At 36.2% G+C, this 18,731-nt stretch overlaps 3 protein-coding genes across 3 annotated transcripts in view; 1 reads left to right on the forward strand and 2 right to left on the reverse strand.

Moving 5' to 3' along the window:
* Nucleotides 1-448: 448 nt before the first annotated feature.
* On the reverse strand, nucleotides 449-14,266 carry LOC134750704 (NADPH-dependent diflavin oxidoreductase 1). The gene is made up of 8 exons (XM_063685935.1): nucleotides 13,799-14,266; nucleotides 13,268-13,557; nucleotides 12,690-12,873; nucleotides 4,734-4,954; nucleotides 4,253-4,378; nucleotides 3,448-3,597; nucleotides 1,899-2,125; nucleotides 449-1,126 (listed from the first exon to the last, which is right to left on the reverse strand). The coding sequence occupies exons 1-8, from the start codon at nucleotides 14,181-14,183 to the stop codon at nucleotides 931-933; spliced, it is 1,779 nt and encodes a 592-aa protein (XP_063542005.1). The 5' UTR covers nucleotides 14,184-14,266; the 3' UTR covers nucleotides 449-930.
* Nucleotides 6,070-12,138, reverse strand: LOC134750705 (U3 small nucleolar ribonucleoprotein protein IMP4). Its single transcript, XM_063685936.1, has 6 exons — nucleotides 11,840-12,138; nucleotides 10,078-10,240; nucleotides 9,343-9,475; nucleotides 8,696-8,834; nucleotides 7,758-7,879; nucleotides 6,070-6,277 (listed from the first exon to the last, which is right to left on the reverse strand). The coding sequence occupies exons 1-6, from the start codon at nucleotides 12,024-12,026 to the stop codon at nucleotides 6,086-6,088; spliced, it is 936 nt and encodes a 311-aa protein (XP_063542006.1). The 5' UTR covers nucleotides 12,027-12,138; the 3' UTR covers nucleotides 6,070-6,085.
* A 4,310-nt stretch (nucleotides 14,267-18,576) lies between the features above and the next one.
* LOC134750573 (large neutral amino acids transporter small subunit 1) overlaps nucleotides 18,577-18,731 on the forward strand; it is a 44,768-nt gene continuing 44,613 nt past the window's right edge. Inside the window, exon 1 of the mRNA XM_063685782.1 lies at nucleotides 18,577-18,674. Coding sequence (XP_063541852.1) covers nucleotides 18,673-18,674 — 2 coding nt within the window. The 5' untranslated portion in view covers nucleotides 18,577-18,672. The remainder of the gene's footprint in view (nucleotides 18,675-18,731) is intronic.

The raw sequence follows: 18,731 nt of genomic DNA on the forward strand, positions 1-18,731 counted from the left end.
GCTAAGTCCCACGGTAAGCTCAAGAAGGCTTGTGTTGTGGGTACTCGGACAACGATATATATAATACTAATACAAATACTTAAATACATAGAAAACATCCATGACTCAGGAACAAATATCTGTGTTTATCACACAAATAAATGCCCTTACCGGGATTCGAACCCAGGACCATCGGCTTCACAGGCAGGGTCACTACCCACTAGGCCAGAGCGGTCGTCGAAAATATATAATATATAAGTTTCTTTGTCGCTTACCATAAAGACTAAATTTGTATGTATCTTTATACAAATAACTTGTCAGAGCATCCTTATGGCAAGCGACAATGGGTACCTTTTGATTGAGGACGTCACATTTCTTGGCTTAACACTATGTATGAGATTATGAAAGAAAAACACCTAAATGTATTCACTATCCGTTGTCATGATATAAAATAAAAACTGCATGTTACTAGTTCGCAATTTGTTTTATTTCCATAAATGCATGAAAATACAATATTTAATTATTAAAATATAATGCAATATATATTATTATAGGTTAGGGCTTTAAATTACTTCCCATAATTTATGTAAGCTTTTTTTTTTAAAGCGCTGGTGGCCTAGCGGTAAGGGCGTGCGACTTGCAATCCGGAGGTCGCGGGTTCAAACCCCGGCTCGTACCAGAGTTTTTTCGAAAATGTACGAAATATCATTTGATATTTACCAGTCGCTTTTCGGTAAAGGAAAACGTGAGGAAACCGGAATAATCCGAATAAGACCTAGTTTCACCTCTGGGTTGGAAGGTCAGATGGCAGTCGCTTTCGTAAAAACTATTGCCTACGTCAATTCTTGGGATTCGTTTCCAAGCGGACCCCAGGCTCCCATGAGCCGAGGCAACATGCCGGGACAACGCGAGGAAGATGATAATTATTATTTATTAATTGTCGAACCGGATTCACCACGCTTCAATCTGCAACCTCCCCTTTTCTTCCAAAGCCTTCACCTCCCCTTTCCCCACTATATCCCCCAAAGCCTCCTTTACATTATCAGGCATGTTTTTAGCGTTGCCCGAGATGTAGATGTATGCGTTTTGGTTCATTATTAGAGGCCGGAGGATTGCGCTGTGCTCTGCGATTTTGTGCTGTACGTATCTGAAAATAAGATCTTTTTGAAATAAACGAATTATAAAATAAAATAAGACATTAGTTGAATGTTGACAACTTTGTGGTAAATACGATGTGTGTGGATAAATGGTAAAATCACATTTTTAAAATTTATGTCGAAACGGCGGGCTTACAGTCGGACAAGAAAGACAGACACTTATTATAAGCAGAAAAGGGGGCGTCAATTAGCTAAGCCAAAGGCAATTCAAAGTAAAATATGTCTCTAAACTAAAATATGCCAAAATTAATATGTGTAGGTACAACAAATACAAACAACACAAGCTGGATGACAAATTTTCATTAATGGTATCAATCGATCAGGTTTATTTTTAGGGTCAAATGTCTATATGGGACCCATTGCATTAAAGCAATACAAAAGTCTGAAATGATAGTCAAAGCCAGACCGTCGTACTTCACTCGCGAAACGCTTCTAACAAAACGATAAGTGAACGTGACATCAAGTTGACTGAGAGCCCATTATGAATGTATGGACAAAATAATTTGCTATGTTACTAGATTTTGTTATAAAATTCAACATGTGTCGTCATCCCTATTATTTAGTATTGATATAGGTATTAAAGATTCGGTCACCATTGTCTCCTCAAAAACCCCTCTCGTAATTAATGGACGCCCCCAAACATGTATTTTTGATTGCAAGCAGCGGTTGTTTGCCACCATATTGAAGGTAACGAATTAACGATATTTGATTATTTTATTTTAGTTTATCTTTACTGTGAAAAAACCGTGAAATAAAACTTACATTTTCTGTTCCTGATCCCTCGAAAACGCGCAATGCAGGCTGATTCTCCCCTCACCCGCCCACCGCTCTATCTCCTCCCTACAATGGAAGTCTTTCTCCCTATACCGACACCCGAACAACAGATGTATTGTGTATTTGTCAGCCGTGTTGTTGTGGAGTCGGTGTTGTATGAGAGCGCGGAACGGGGCGAGGCCGGTGCCCGGCCCGATTAGGATTAGCGGGGTACACTGGAACAAGAAAATAATGGCAACATAGAACATACTTTAGTATGATTCAAATTTTTATTTCATGTTTTCACACTGGGCAATATGGTCAATTTTTTTTTTTTTCTTTATTTTGGCACAAACAGTCATTACAGAAAAATGACATTGAAAAGTATTACATATAATATTGACAATACAGTGCCGAAAACGTAATAGATTATAGTTATAAATTTGTTGCAACGGACCTGAATTAACTTAACTATAAGAAGAAGATGCAATTGAAAGAAGGAAGACGTCCAGTCTGACTGCTATCCCAGAACATGTCACCTTTAAATTAAAGTAAATCAATTAATTTACAGTAAAGTAGCAGCAGGGTGTCATTTATAGGGCATTAGCGTGCCAAGCACCAGGACGTTTACCTTCGTAATTTTTAGCTACCTACTTAATGTCTAAGCGTGTTACTGGTACATTATACATTGATTATTACTCACTTATAATTTAATTAATCGTAACTATTTAATTTATTGTTTTACGTGAGGTTGTGGTAATTTCCGTTTGCAATACTACGAGTTACTAGTACATAAACTACTTATGTAGTTATACACGGTGTTACTTGAGCCACTGAAAACCTGAGACACCCCAACAGATTTTTTTATTTTAAATTCATCTTGAGTATTTATTCTTTAATCCGATAAATATTCAAAAAAATATTCGTTGTTTAGTTTTCTTAACAGTTCTATTCGACTGGTAATTCTACACAAGATACTTCGTCGTTTTAGTGACATTAAACAATTGCTAGTTACCATCGTAAGCACTGTTAACTGACCATTTGCATACCTTACTGCAACGAGATAAGGTTTACCAATGGCCAGTTAAGGGTGTTGCTCATTGACAAATAACGTGTCAAATGCTAGTTGTTGATATTGTTGCATTACAAACTTGTAGACTGAGCATGTAAAAATAATAAAAAAATTACCCCCATTAAAATATAGCGCAATCGATTCTCCTATCGATTCTGAACAAACTGTATTTAGGTTATTTAAATATCAGTACGGTTTTTACTCACTATAATTTTTAGTCGCTTTTGGCGACATGTTTCCAACACCGCGGACACTCGTGCCTGAGGATGGATTCCCAAAGAATCCGAAACATGTCGCCAAAAGCGACTAAAAATAATAGTGAGTAAAAACCGTACTGATAAATATTTTGAAATATGTCTCACGATAGTTTAAGTGCGATTGTATTTAGGTTTTCAGTGGGTCATGAAACACCGTGTACAGTGAATTATTGTCGGTGGGGAATGGATGGTTTTGCAGACTGAGTATTAATTTTAAACGTTTACTCACCGTGTCCTTAGGGAACAGCAGGGTCCCTTTCTTGATCCACCCGTACACCTTGTCTCCCGGTCGTAGGTCCTTCAGCCAGTTGGAGGCTAGGCCCAAACGTGGCTTCTTCAGCTTGCTGTAGTACTTCACTACTGCTACTAGTAAATCCACCTGTCAATAAAATCAGTTAAACAATATGGCTGCCAAGCATTGAACTATTACGTACGTACAGTACCGGCACAGAGAACCAGTATTTTGCGCCACGAGTTGATGTTGTTTTAAGGGTTCCGTACTCAAAGGGTAAAAACGGGACCCTATTACTAAGTCTCCGCTGTCTGTCCGTCTGTCACCAGGCTGTATCTCATGAACCGTGATAGCTAGACAGTTGAAATTTTCACAGATGATGTATTTCTGTTGCCGTTATAACAACAAATACTAAAAACAGAATAAAATAAATATTTAAGTGGGGCTCCCATACAACAAACGTAATTTTTTCGCCTTTTTTGCTTAATGGTACGGAACCCTTCGTGCGCGAGTCCGACACGCACTTGGCCGGTTTTTTTTGTTTATAGTGTCACATAATAAATAACCGAGTAAAGTTAGATTAAAAGTCCTAGTTAGAGGTTACTTTGGGAATTAATTGTATCGAGCGAAGTGTCATAATTCGTGTGTCGGAAGCTTATAAATTAAAGATAATTATAATAAGAACTACATATATTTTTTCCACATCTACGAATATCAACATCTCTTAGAAAAATATGATCATCATATAAGGAGATTTTTCGGATTCTGGCTCAGGGAACCGCCTTAACTATTATTAGTTTACCTTTCGGCCCCCAGAGGGCAGAGAGCTGCTGGCTATGGAGAAAGACCGAGGTTTGATAGGTGAGAACAATTCGAACAATATCTCTATGGTCAACTTTGATGCGGATTTGTGAAAATCGTGAAGAACCTGAAAATAATAAACAAATTAATCAAAATAGGTTCAAGGTCTTAATAATCTAGCTATACTATTTTTTCTACTGCTATACTATTTTTTTATTCAGGCGTGACCTGACCACCTCCGATGAATAGCTATCAGACACCCGGGTCGAGTAATAATTATATATAGCAAACTTTAGTTTCGTTGCTCTCGAAATCAGCAACTATTATCCGTCTCTTAGTCTAATATAATAAGCATAGGCCCATATGGGGCAATAGAAATATATTAAAGTAATTAATATTCTAGTAATTCTGAAAAATGAATCTAATATAATATAATTATACGTTATCGGAAATGTGCTGACACGCCTTATCTGTGAATTTACCTCAAGAACAGTCCTCTTGGGCCTCCTACAATAATTCAACCAATCCTCTTGCCCCTGCGCCGAACTGAGCTCTAAACATTTGTCTCGCTCTAATTTATCCTCCGACACTAGCGCCAGAAGAGAGAAGACGTATTGAGTAGGGTAGAACTTTAGGTCCCAATACTGTTCTGCTATTTCATATAATGTTAGGGGTTCCTTTAGGAAATCTGGTACTGGCATGTCTGAAACAAATACGGTGTCAGTGGCGGGAGCGTCCACAGACCTCGGTGCCCATCAGCTTACCTAAGAATTTCAATCACCTGAGTTTTTTTATTTATTAACTCCGGCTTCACTTTACAGGATAAATACAGGTAGGCACTTCGTCATCAATACGAGTAGGTACAGAATAAAATGTAATCAAAATTTTCTTCAAAAGTTTAAGTGTGGTACATCTCAGGAAGCTAGTGGTAACCTTAACCAAAGATAGATATAACTCCGTAATAGATGGATACAGTCTAAGGAAAAAACGTGCCTCGAAAATCAAGAAAATTTGATTCTCGTTCCGAGGGCGCTACTAGCTTTGGCCAACTGTCGTATAGATGGCGTTGACGGTTTCGTTTGTTATTTATCAATTTTAACGCATATCAGTGAAAGAACATGGGTCAAAATCATATAAATAATTAATGCAAATAAAAAACATCATTTATCCATATCTAAATACATTTTATCGTATTTTAAAAAATATTTATTTTTAGTTTTAAAGTGTGTCGACAGATGGCAGTGAATTTACTGGGGTTACAAAATTTACTATGACAGTACCGCTCTAGTATAAGTTAGTCTTATCTAAAGTCTTGGCCTCCGAAACGAGAGCACTCCACTTTCCCCGACCCTGCGCCGTTTCCTGCCAATTATCAGCTTGAAGCTGTCGCAGATCCGCTTCTACACTGTCTCCCCAGCGGTATCTGGGGCGACCTACCGGGCGGAAATTCCTAAAACTTATTTATAAAAAAAACCGGACAAGTGCGAGTCGGACTCGCGCACCGAGGGTTCCGTACTTTTTAGTATTTGTTTTTATAGCGGAAACAGAAATACATAATCTGTGAAAATTTGAGAAGAGGTCCCTTTCTTACATATTTCGTAAAATATGATGCAAAATTAAGAACCCCGCCGATTGTACTGAAACCATTAATTGCAATGGGTTAAAATTTGCTTTTATGAAAGCTTGACAGTTCTTTATGGGATGACAGCTGCCGCCGCCATCTTTGTCTTGTTAAGTCAGTTAGTTGATTGGCCAATAAGTCAGTCATTTGATTGGTCGACAAATCGATGAGATAACCATCAGGAAAACACAGACATATTTTAATAGTAATTTATTAATCCTGCTGTTCTTCTTTCCATCCATCTTCCAAACTGAGAAAGCGCCTTTTAGCGGCGGTGTTCATGTAGGGGCGGAGCGCCCACTCCGTGTCCGCGGCCTCCAGGGCGTCCAGCGTGCCCAACTTTATCTCGTACAGCTTCATTTGGAAGCGGGGACCGATTTCTGTTAGCTCGATGTCTTTGCCCGACTGGAAAAAGGAAAATTGTAATGATATATTATATATTTTTGACGACCGGTCTGACCTAGTAGATAGTGACCCTGCCTGTGAAGCCGATGGTCCTGGGCTCGAATCCCGGTAAGGGCATTTATTTGTGTGATGAGCACAGATATTTGTTCCTGAGTCATGGGTGTTTTCTATGTATATATTCTATATCTTATCTTATCTTATTTTATTTCTTTACACAAATTACGGTAGATATATTATAATGAAATGTTTTAATAGGTATTAGATAGTAAGTTAAACATTGTTGTTGTGCCCTAACAGGGTGTCATGAATTTACTTACTTTATTTGTAACACCTTATTTTATGTATCATGACTGTGCAATAAATGAAATATAAGTATTATATATATCGTTGTCTGAGTACCCATAACACAAGCCTCCTTGGGCTTACCGTGGGACTTAGTCAATCTGTGTAAGAATGTCCTATAATATTTATTTATTTATAATAGAATATCTTCATGTCAGATCATAGTAAGTAAGTAAGTATCATGATGAGATTGATAAGTAAAAGAGTGTAAAAATAACAGAAGAAACAATAAGAATGGAAGTGAGAATAAGAATGGAAACCATATTGTTTTTCACTTTTACTATCGTATCGCTGCTGAGAGTTCTGAGGTAGATATGGGCCACTAGAAGAGACCAAAGTATTTACACCACATGCAGTCAAATCGGGACGCAGCAAAAGCTAACTTTGCTTTCATGTTGCACAAACTAACTAATGATAGGGTAATGAAGGATAAAACGGAACTGTTAAAGAAAAAACCGGCCAAGTGCGAGTCGGACTCGCGTTCCAAGGGTTACATTACACAATTTAAACAATGTATTTTTTATAAAAAAAAAAATAAACTAAAATTTAAACTGTTTATTTCAACAAAGATTACAAAGACTATTTACAGACTTAGCCTAATCTACATTCTAATAGATTGTATGCTAAGTATGGTCTTAATTGTAATATTTCTATTACATTTATATTATTACTATTTATTTATTATGTGAAATGTCTTTAAAAAACCCGTAGGGGTCGGATCCAAAACTAAGTAATTAAGTCCGACTCACGCTTGACTGCACATTCTAATAAGTTTTCCGGTGATCTATAGGTAAAGATCTATTTTGTGTATTTTTTTCAAAATTTTTGACCCAGTCGTTTCGGAGATAAAGGGGAGGGGAATGGTCATTTTATGCCTATTTTCTTGAATAACTTCTAAACTATTTATCTTAAAATTATAAAAAAATATATACATTTGAGATTCTAACAAATCACAATGAGCTCTTTCATTTGATATGTAACACGATATAGTTTGACAAACTTTATTGGTCCAGTAGTTTCGGAGAAAATAGGCTGTGACAGACGGACGGACAGACGCACGAGTGATCCTATAAGGGTTCCGTTTTTTCCTTTTGAGGTACGGAACCCTAAAAATAATAATAAGATAATAAAAACTCACCTTTCTGTAGGTGTGTTGTCTGAAGCTGATATAATCATCGTTGTTAGCGAATGTGACGACTCGTTTCGAGTCTGCTTTAGGCACCGGGAACAGGTATTTCAATATACTCATAGCTCGCATACCTGTGAAATTAAAATATAGTTTTAGTTTACGACTTACTCATCACTATTGGACATTGCCAGTAGAGAGCCACTCGATCAGATGGCGCCACTACCTTTGGCCTACTCTCGGATAGATGGCGTTGACGGTTTCGTTTGTTATTTAACAATTTTGACGCATATCAGTGAAAGAACATGGGTCAAATCATATAAAAATAATTAATGCAAATAAAAAAAATCATTTATCCATATTTATATACATTTTATCATATTTTTATAAATCTTCATTTTTGGCATGGCAGTAAATTTACTGTAGTTACAAAATTTACTATGACAGTACGCTCTATCCTATTATATCCTCTTTGGTATAGGTTAGAGCACGCGCTGATTCGGTTAAGATAATGTCTGTATGGCCGCAGATTAGAGATGTGATGTTAAGATAGCATAATGTATTCAACACTTGGTGTTGATTTATTAAATCATCACCAAGTGTTTAATATTACGAAATTTGCGCTTGAATGTGTCTGCGTCGGTTCGCCGACGCGTGTGGCATCTATTGAAGCTCCTCGTTATAAAAAAACGTGATTGAAACGTTTTATGTATCTACTTATTTTGTACTAGCAACCCGCCCCGGCTACGCACGGGTTGTTCAACTAATTTACTCAAAACCTTTACAAATTATACATATAAACCTTCTATCTATTAAAAAAATCTACATCAAAATCCGTTGCGTAATTTTAATGATCTGAGCATACATAGACAGACGGGCAGACAGCGAAAAGCGACTTTGTTTTATACTATGTATGATATCCGAGTCTCACGACAGTTTTGTCAACATACCCAAATCAGTCTTGAAATTGTGGAACACGAGGTGCGGGAACTGCTCAGACATAGGCCCGAGGTCCGGGATGTCGTGTCGCATCACGACGCCCGAGAGAGTAAAAGATGCGGTAGGTCCATATGGTAGGTGGCATATGACCTGAATAATGTTATCGTATCTTAGAAAGTGTTTTATTAAGTTAAATGTTTGTATCTTCAAAAAATATATTATTTAAACCAATTTTTTAACATGCAGATACGTCTGCGAGCGATACTACAAATTTTATATTAAAGGAAAAAAATGAAAGTTACGCTTCCGGCAGGACTTGAACCCTGCCGGAACCTTAACCTGCCGGAAGCGTAACTTTTTAATTTTTTTCGTTTAATACAAAATTTGGATATATTATTTTAGTTTTTGTGTTATTTCCACATGCTTGAGTGGCTACTGTTCTTCGATCCACCAATGGTGTAGATATTTTTTTTTTTAACATCAAAGGTTTGATGAAATTCCTTGAAGAATTGGACTAGCCTACCCCCCCCCCCCCCCCCCCTTCACGTAAAAATATGCGCCAGTTATAGAGTTGCGGAAACTTGTTCTACAATACAATGAATAACGCGAAATTAGTATATGTAATGCATAATATAAGTAGGATTTATGTTTTACTTACCAAAGCATCAGGAACGCCTCTGTGCTCGTGGACAACAATGAAGTCGGTAACCTCATTCGCGCGACAGGCGTGAATCAGCTGAGACATCTCATAACCACCTCTGTTCATACGCTGGCTGTTTGGAAATATTAATCTGAAAATAAAGGATAACACAATTTAAAAATTTCCAGTTTTCAACACATACTAAAATGTACCGGGACTACGACAATTCAATTTTATTTATAACACTTTAAACTCTCGCGCTTTCTTTACCGGGTCTAACGCGATTAAATTTCATTATTTTACCTTTTTTCCGACATTTCTAATGTCGGGTAGTTTAGTGTTGTTTACCAATATCTCAATTGACATTTGCTGGGAGTCAGTCTTCCGTGTCCACAGCTAGTGCAACCTAGTTGACACGTCGGAAAAAAGGTAGGATAATGGAATTTAATCGCGTTAGACCCGGTAATGACATTAATTAATTGTATTTAATTCATGACGTTGGGGATATGCTGACGGCTCAGCAAACCTAAACACAACACAATATAAATAAGTTCAACTTGCCCAATACATTTTTGAGATATACCTGGGAAAGTGTTAAGATTAGGACGACATTAAATGTATTTTTTATGGTTTTAGTATAATCTGGATACTGAACTGGGCCCTAATTTGTCGAAGCAATCTGTCGATTACCGATTATCCTATCTATCATCCAGATAGTCAATTTCTGGGATACAGAAGATAAAAAGAACTCACCTAAGTTCCTTAACAAACATCTTTAGCCGGGCACTAGGTTCCCTTGATGTTGTGATCATGATCTTCGGGTCCTCAACCCCAGCATACCGGTACTCGTCGTCCTGGGAGCTCTGAGTGTTAGCACCACCGCTGAAACTGCCGATGACTGCTGCTCTTTGAGGACCTGAAGGTTTACGATGGGATGAAATTAGGTACTTAGATAATTTAGTAATAGTTACACCATGATTAAAAGCAAAACCAAGTATGAAAGCAGAATTTCTGGATAATTTGGTAGCCCAATCAGACTCAAATATTACCGATTATTTCCCCCCTAAATGTCTCACATAAAGAGCTTATTACCCTATCCTAATTTAGTGACTAACAAGAGGGACGACGCTATACGTGAGAAACGATAGAAAGTATCTCTTTTCGCGTCTCAGGTATAGCGGCGTCCCTCTCGTTAAGTCACTAAATTTAGCAAAGTGTAATAAGCCCTTAAGTAATGCACAGCCCAAATAGGTTAGGTTAGTGAAACTGATGGTTCTTGGTTCAAATCCAGGTAAGGGCCAATATTTGGGTGATTCATAAATATTTGATCCAAAATCACAGTTTTTTCTAGGCTTACACAAGTATTTTATCAATTTATTTTTGGACTAGGTCTGATGGTGTATTATTTTTGTATATGTAGGTATATGTGTATTTATAAAGCCAACACAGGTCTAAGACCCAAATATAATTCATTTTTATGCCAAAACATACTAGAATAATGTAAACAACATAATAAAAACTACTGGCATTTGCTAGAAACAGGAACTGTTATTTTAAATCATTGTGTAAGACTTAATCTGAATGCTAATGTAGTGTAGTAGTAGTGAATAAATTAATGAATATTATATAAATAAAAGTAGTATTATTTGTGTTTTGATTCAAAATGGTTGTTCCTGATGCCTGGTAAGCTAAACTACAGTTTTGTTAACATTATAATGATCTTGGTATAAGGAAGGTGGGGTAAGACTAACTTTTACTTACGTAAGTAGGGACAAAGCTATTTGTTAGAATGAGATAATGATATTCATCTCTCATTCTGTGTTATAGCTGTGTCCCTACTTACATAAGTAAAACTTACAAGTGTATCTTAGTCCTATCACTGGGGTAAGACTATCACTTGTATGGAATCCTCATACAAACAGTCTTGCCCAGAGCAAAATAAACTATGTTACCCCACCTTTATATACATTCACTCAATAAAGCAGATTTTGACTAAATAAAAAAAATATATAACCGGACTACATTTTTTCCATACATTTTTTTTCTACTTTTTGTTAGATTAAAATGTAGCCTATATCACCCAGATAAAACTTATTTTCATCTTATTGTTTTCTATTGCATCCTAAAGGAATCCAGAGTTTTTCATCACTTAGGTACCTATTTCAAGTTGTCTTTTATAAATTGGTGTTTGCATCATTTTGCAATGGGAACTAGGGACATTATTTTTATTCTTGCCCTAAAGAGTTTGTGACATGCAGCCGAAAAAAAAATACAACTATCACTTTCAAGGCCTTTTTCTCCGACTCCTAGTTATCAATATAAATATTTATATTTTTAAATAAGCAGATAATTATTTGTAACCAACCATGGTCCCTGATTTAACAAAGGGTTAATAAGTAAATGTAGAACCCAGCTACCAAACTAAAAACAAGGTTATCATTACCACACAACTAGTAAACATAATAAAGTAACTGAAGACAAAGAAATATGCATAAAAAAGTCAATAGAACCATACCTTTATCCTCAAAATCAATTCTCTTCTGTAAAGAGAGCGCTTCTTTCCTCAAATCTCCATGAATCGGAATGTTTTCTTCCAAGCTTCTTTTGATCTGATCTTTTTTCGCTTGAATGCTCTTCTGCTTGTCTTCCACTGATTTTCTATACAAGTACTCGCGGCGCAAACGCGCCTGCCTTCGTAGCATATTGTTTTGTCTTTATTTAAATTCGTAAATATTAAAATTTGTTACAAATTACAATGCTACGCTCGCATTTTCACGGCCAAGTTACAATTACAACGCGACAGTGACAGGATGACAGCGGAACGCACGTGCTGGTTTGACATTGACGTTTTGCGTTTTGATATTGCATTAAGCGTATAAACTTAGGCAAAAAATGTGACTTAGTTGGTCAAGCAAATTTTGTCCGTAGAAAAAGGCGCGAAATTCAAATTTTCACGCGAAATTAATATCCCTTCACGCCTACATTTTTTAAATTTTCCGCCTTTTCTACTGACAAGATTTGTTTGACCAACTATACAAATACATATTACAATGAAAAATATGTCTACATTCATTTCAATAAATTTATCAAAGGAACCTCGAATGGAAGTAGTAATTTAACATTACAAAAATGATACTACTTTTATTGTACGAGATGCAATAACATGATGCAGTAACAAAACGCACCCCTAGGTTCCGTTCAGAAATCAATAGCACAAATGTTGAACTTTTGTTTAAAAATAATGTTATAGTTGGTCAAGCAAATCTTGTCAGTAGAAAAAGGTGCATTTTTTTAAATTTGCCGCCTTTTTCTACTGACAAGATTTGCTTGACCAACTACAGAAATTTTTTACTTAGAAAAATTACCTTCATGACATTCCTCTACCAGTAACCTGTGGTGAGGTTTTATGTCCATATTGTGTGTTTTAAAGATCTCAAACAGGTCTTCTATATCTTCTTTAGCGTTACGGGGTCTAATGTTGAACACATCTCCCGGTTGATAATCTATAGTTGTTGTATTTTCTGTGGTAAATGTTAGTAATCTTACATCCTGCAAAAAGATTAGTTTTAATTAAAACCAGCTAAAATCTAATATGTAAAACTTTAGGTTTCAGCAAGGAATTAGAGTACCAGGTATAACTAAGTGTCGGCAATGCGCATGTAATATCTCTGGTGTTGCAGGCGTCCATAGGCTACGGCGACTGCTTACTATCAGGCCGGCCATATGCTTGTTTGCCACCGACGTGGTATTAAAAAATATATATTTTCATTCTCTTCGGGATTGAACTTCAAAAATATTTTTTAAAAATCCTCAAGCTGTACTACATTTGATGTTTGGTAGTGAGTTAGTGGATGTTACCACTGATAGTGATACTTGGGATAAGGCTAGGAAGACGAAGAATGGGCTGGCTTGACTTAAAAATAAATAAAAAATTTAAACTTACTTGAAAATGTGATTCATCTGTGGTTCTAATATTTTTTTCTAACTCCAAAAGTTTGGCATCAACAAAATGATCCTTAAAGCCTTTAGCAAAATAAATATCCTCTGTAACTTTATCTTCTGGCAGAACACTGGAATCTTTTATAAGAGATACTTTCCAGCGAGGAATGAATTTTGGTTCATAACTGTCTATTTGTAGTTGAGGAAAAAAGTTTTGGAGTTCATGACAATATTTTTTAAACCATGGAATCATTACCCCTTCATGGCCTAAGTCATGTTGATAGTCACAAAGACCTGAAAAAAGAAACAATATCTTTCTTTATTTAAAAAAAAAAAAAAAATTAAGTAAGAATAATTCTTCTCACCTGACATAGAAAGAGCAATCATTTTACATGTCTATAGATGCTAAACTTACGTGGTTTCAAAGATAATACCATATAAAAATCGCATTGTAATCCTCCACTTGTAGTAATGTAGTTTTAAACTTTTCATATTTATTTGAGCAAACTCCTATTACATTTTAAAAACAACTCACCAATATCTACTAAAGGCGTGGCCCCTAACTGCATTAACCGCTTATGCAGCTTCTTGCCAGCGAAATTGAATTTAGAATACGTCGAATCACCCAATCCCAGAACCCCAAACTTGAGCTTAACCAAAGAGTTTGATGGCAGGTTTTTACGTAATAAAAACTTCCAAAACTTCTTCATATCGTCCGGCTCGTCTCCGTCGCCCGTTGTAGCGCACACAAATAGCGCAAATTCTTCTTGAATAAGCTTTTGGATGGGGTAATCGTCCATCGCCTGCACTGGGCCTCGAAATCCTAATGCTTTGGTTGTTCGCCATAATCTTTCAGCGATTTCTTGGGCAGTGAAAGTTTGGCTGCCGTAGAGGACGAGTAATCGCGGTGGTTCAGGCATTTTCACTTTTGTTTATGAATTTTAATAAAACTCGATTGTAACGGAGTCATGAAAAAATTCTAAAATTTCTAAAGTAAATCCACAACTGAAAACAAACGTGACACAAGTGACATTTAGTGTTGCCAGGTGTGAAAGGAAAAATTCTGTATTATAAAATAAATTTCAGAAAACGGTTTTAAAAATAAAAACTAGTTTTTATATATATAGTTTGTCAAAGGACTGCCTTATTTCAAACATAGACAGAGAGAATCATACTCTTTGTCTTACACTAGTACTAGCACCCAAAAAAAAAGGATGAGTATAGTTTTTTGTTCTTATTTACTGCCAATTTGGTTTGACCAACTATATTTGCAGTTAGTGTTACCGCGGCATCCGCGATAATTATCATGTCACCCACATGTCTTCTACTTTTTCCTATTCGAACTTTCGTTTTTCAGAACACGATACCGAATATGCCCTTAAAAGTATTCCTACTATTTTTGTTACATCCTGTATATCAATATCGTGGCTTTTAACTGGATTGTCGGTCCCCAATTTAATTAAAACTATTTAAAAGTAAAACGAATTAATTTTCGACATACCGTTAATACCGTACCGTATATGTAAGTTATTATATGTAATTTGTACTTGAGCACTTGACTCGAAAATCTGTAGATTTACACATAAATACAGACATCCACGAGATTTCTGTACTACTGGCAACACTGATGTCATTGACATTTGACGTACATTAAAAAAAAAGACATTTGACGTAATCAGCCGCTTCGTTCAAAAATTAAATCGTAGCGTTTTGTTCCGACAAGAAATTGTAGAAATTAAAAAATGGCAATACTTTCTAAGATTGATTTGAAAGGGACGACACTACAGTATTGCCCCTTTTAGGGTTCCGTACCTCAAAATGAAAAAACGGAACCCTTATAGGATTGTAGGGATGAATTTATATTTTGTTTAGTCAATAATCCGAGTGCAGCTGTAAGCGCTGCGCGCCGTACAGGACGTTCTAATGAGCGGCCCTCGGTTGCAGCGCTGACAGCGATGCATTGCGCCCGCCGCCCGCAGGCGCAGTGAGCCCTTGGAGACGCATGTGTTATTCTTGCTGTCACGTAAAATTGCATTTCAAATAATTTGTATGTTAAATAATTGTTTTGCATGCGCTTTCGCTTTTCTCCTCCTATTTTATATAGATGTGTATGGTGCCTAAACTGTTACTCTAATAAATCGGTGTGTACAAAGTTTGGTGCCTAATTATTACCACATCTACAGGATCACTCGTGCGTCTGTCTGTCTGTCTGTCTGTCCGTCTGTGACAGCCTATTTTCTCCGAAACTACTGGACCAATTAAGTTAAAATTTGGTATACATGTACATGGACATGTAACGTAAACAAATGAATTTTAAACACGGGAAAACTTTTAAAATAAAATGAGATAATTAAAAAATAAAGTTTTTCAAACTATATCGTGTTACATATCAAATCAAAGAGCTCATTATGAGAATCTCAAATATATATTTTTTTAAAGTTTAGGATAAACAGTTTAGGAGTTATTCAAGAAAACAGGCAAAACATATGACCACCCCCCCCCCTTTATCTCCGAAACTACTGGGTCTAAAATTTTGAAAAAAATACACAAAATAGATCTTTACCTATAGATTACAGCAAAACCTATTAGAAATGTGCAGTCAAGCGTGAGTCGGACTTAATTACTTAGTTTTTTATCATTAAAGACATTTCACTCATGTTTGACATAAAATATACATTGTTTAAATTGTGTAATGTACGGAACCCTTGGAACGCGAGTCCGACTCGCACTTGGCTGGTTTTTAATTTACAATTTCTTGTCAGACTGTAAGAATGATACAGTTGAACTAAATAATTTGGCAGAATATTGGGTTCGGTAATATCTGGACCGAACATCTGGCAGAATATTCGTATTCGGCAAATTCTATATTCAGCCCATTTATAATTAAAAGTTGAACTTTGTATTTTTTGTTTTTTTTTTCAATGCCATTTTGATATTCTAGCAGAGTATGTGAGTAAAAATAAGGCCGTAGGAATAGGCTTAATAACATTTTTTTTATTGATGGTATCAATCGATAAGGTTTGTTTTTGCGATTAAATGTCTATGTGGGACATATTGCCATCCCATTGCATCAAAGTAATATAAAAGTCAGAAATGATAGTCAAAGTCCGACAGTCGTACTTCACTCGCGAAACGCTCCTAACAAAACGATAAGTGAACGCTTTGGTGAACGTGACGTCAAGGTCACTGAGGGCACATCTTCAAGTTGAATGTATGGAAAATAAGTAAAATTGCGATTTTGTGGTGAAATATTGCGTTTATGCTTTTGCGATTAAATGTCTATGTGGGACATATTGCCATCCCATTGCATCAAAGTAATATAAAAGTCAGAAATGATAGTCAAAGTCCGACAGTCGTACTTCACTCGCGAAACGCTCCTAACAAAACGATAAGTGAACGCTTTGGTGAACGTGACGTCAAGGTCACTGAGGGCACATCTTCAAGTTGAATGTATGGAAAATAAGTAAAATTGCGATTTTGTGGTGAAATATTGCGTTTATGCTATTATAGTTGCCATACAATCTTTTTTTTTATAAAATGCAAGGAATGGAATGGTATCTTTACTTTATTCCTTTTTTAAAAAAAAAAAAAAAACTTTTCTTTTCCATATATTATTTTAATATCCACATTATTGTCATTAATTGCTCTTTTGCTATCTATTTTACCAGATTTTGTTATAAAATTTAACATGTGTCATCATCCCTATTAAAGAGGTAGTTAGGTCGATTGTAATATAACAATTTGTTATGATTTTGAACTGGTTTTGAAACGTCCTTGACGGTCGTCTTGATTGGCGCACATCTCATGCAGGAGTTTCACTTCATTTCGCATGCATCAATAAGCGTGAGTGATCTTCAAGGTCGTATCAAAATAAGATCAAAACCGTAACGCGTCACGCACACTACCACAAACGTTATGCCTACACATACGCATACAAACAAATATTATCGGACAACTGACGGGGGGCTCCGACATGGCTGAACTTATCGGAAGCGCCGCACGCCGCACCGATATCGGATGTCGGAAGGCGCCTATGACACAAACAGCTGCAGGAGAGTGCCATTGGCATTAAGTCCGCCTTTTTTGCGTTATTTATCGTTTTTTAGTAATTTTTTTTATTTATTTATTCAGGTATATATACAACTTAATTACAAAAGTACCGTTAAACCAGTAAGGTTTGTCTCGGTACACCATCCGCAGCTTCCGACATCCGATATCGGATCGAACAATCTGAAAACTCTCTTATACTGTTAGTAAACAATAAAACAGTGCAAGCCAACAACCTATTTTTTTTTAAACCGGCCAAGTGCGATTCGGACTCACGCGAGAAGGGTTCCGTACCATTACGCAAAAAACGGCAAAAAAATCACGTTTATTTTATGGAATGGAACTTGAATATTATTTTATTCTGTTTTTAGTATTAGTTGTTATAGCGGCAACAGAAAAACATCATTTGTGAAAATTTCAGCTGTCTAGCTATCATGGATGTACCTACAGCCTGGTGACAGACAGACAGGCAGACGGACGGATAGCGGAGTCTTAGTAATAGGGTCCCGTTTTTACCCTTTGGGTACGGAACCCTAAAAACGGATGAAATAGGTAGGTATACCTATATAAAAAAATAGTTTTTTTCGTGATTTTTTCAATAAATTTTCGAAAAATATAATAATGTATAAATAAATACTAAGTCATGGGTAAAGTATCGATGCGAACAATTTACAATTTCGGTACTGTTTCTGCGTTTTCCCCGTGTAAATATTTTACTCTGGACGTTTTTTGGATATAGGAACTTAAAAATGTAATGAAAAGGAAAAATAGACAATTTTTTATGCAGTTTTTTTAAAGACATGGTAAAGTAAAGTAATCTCGAAAACCGTTAGTAGGTACGTCTGGTTTTTTTAAAAATCTAATTCCAATTCAATCTGATCTGACTATCATCGTGTAGCAGTAACGGAAAGCGGTGCGCTAAACTAATAAGATTGCAATTTCATACCAATAGTCAAATTTTCTTTAAGAACCTTGTCTAATGACTTATTGTATATTGTTTTTGTACTTTTTGTTAAATATTTTATAGCTAGTATCTATTATGAATTTAGAGGAGTACTTCAAGGTAACAAGAATTATTTATTACCAAATAGTCTCAGCAAAAACTGATGCAATATTAACTCCGCCCGGCATGGCACCCCAATACCAAAAATACGTCATCCATCTTGGACCCTAACGTCCCCTTCGCGTTCAATACTCGTCCTCACTCGCTCACACACTCGTTCAACGGATATTGCATCCCGCTCACATTTGGCGCGAGTCAGTCTAGGTATTCAGCTCGGTAGGGCTGGTCGCGCGCCGAAAAAAAAGGCGGGAAAAATCAGTGGAGTGACTTTTTATTATCTTAGTGTGTGATAAATCAAAATGTAAGTTTTTTTCTTTATTACTGTAATTGTAGATAATAATAACACATGTTATATAAT

The sequence above is a fragment of the Cydia strobilella genome, chromosome 20, assembly GCF_947568885.1.
Source record: "Cydia strobilella chromosome 20, ilCydStro3.1, whole genome shotgun sequence".
Classification (NCBI taxonomy): Eukaryota; Metazoa; Arthropoda; class Insecta; order Lepidoptera; family Tortricidae; genus Cydia; species Cydia strobilella.

Excerpts from the sequence above, each read along its gene's own strand:
- LOC134750705 (XM_063685936.1), bottom strand. The coding sequence starts at position 12,026 with ATGCTACGAAGGCAGGCGCGTTTGCGCCGCGAGTACTTGTATAGAAAA. Across the intron at positions 10,241-11,839 it reads AATTGATTTTGAGGATAAAG|GTCCTCAAAGAGCAGCAGTC; the intron begins GTATGGTTCTAT and ends GTAAACCTTCAG. Across the intron at positions 9,476-10,077 it reads ATGTTTGTTAAGGAACTTAG|ATTAATATTTCCAAACAGCC; the intron begins GTGAGTTCTTTT and ends CTTTATTTTCAG.
- LOC134750704 (XM_063685935.1), bottom strand. The coding sequence starts at position 14,183 with ATGCCTGAACCACCGCGATTACTCGTCCTCTACGGCAGCCAAACTTTC. Across the intron at positions 4,955-12,689 it reads GGTAGAGGAATGTCATGAAG|ACATGCCAGTACCAGATTTC; the intron begins GTAATTTTTCTA and ends TATTTGTTTCAG. Across the intron at positions 2,126-3,447 it reads TGCTGTTCCCTAAGGACACG|TGTACCCCGCTAATCCTAAT; the intron begins GTGAGTAAACGT and ends TTCTTGTTCCAG.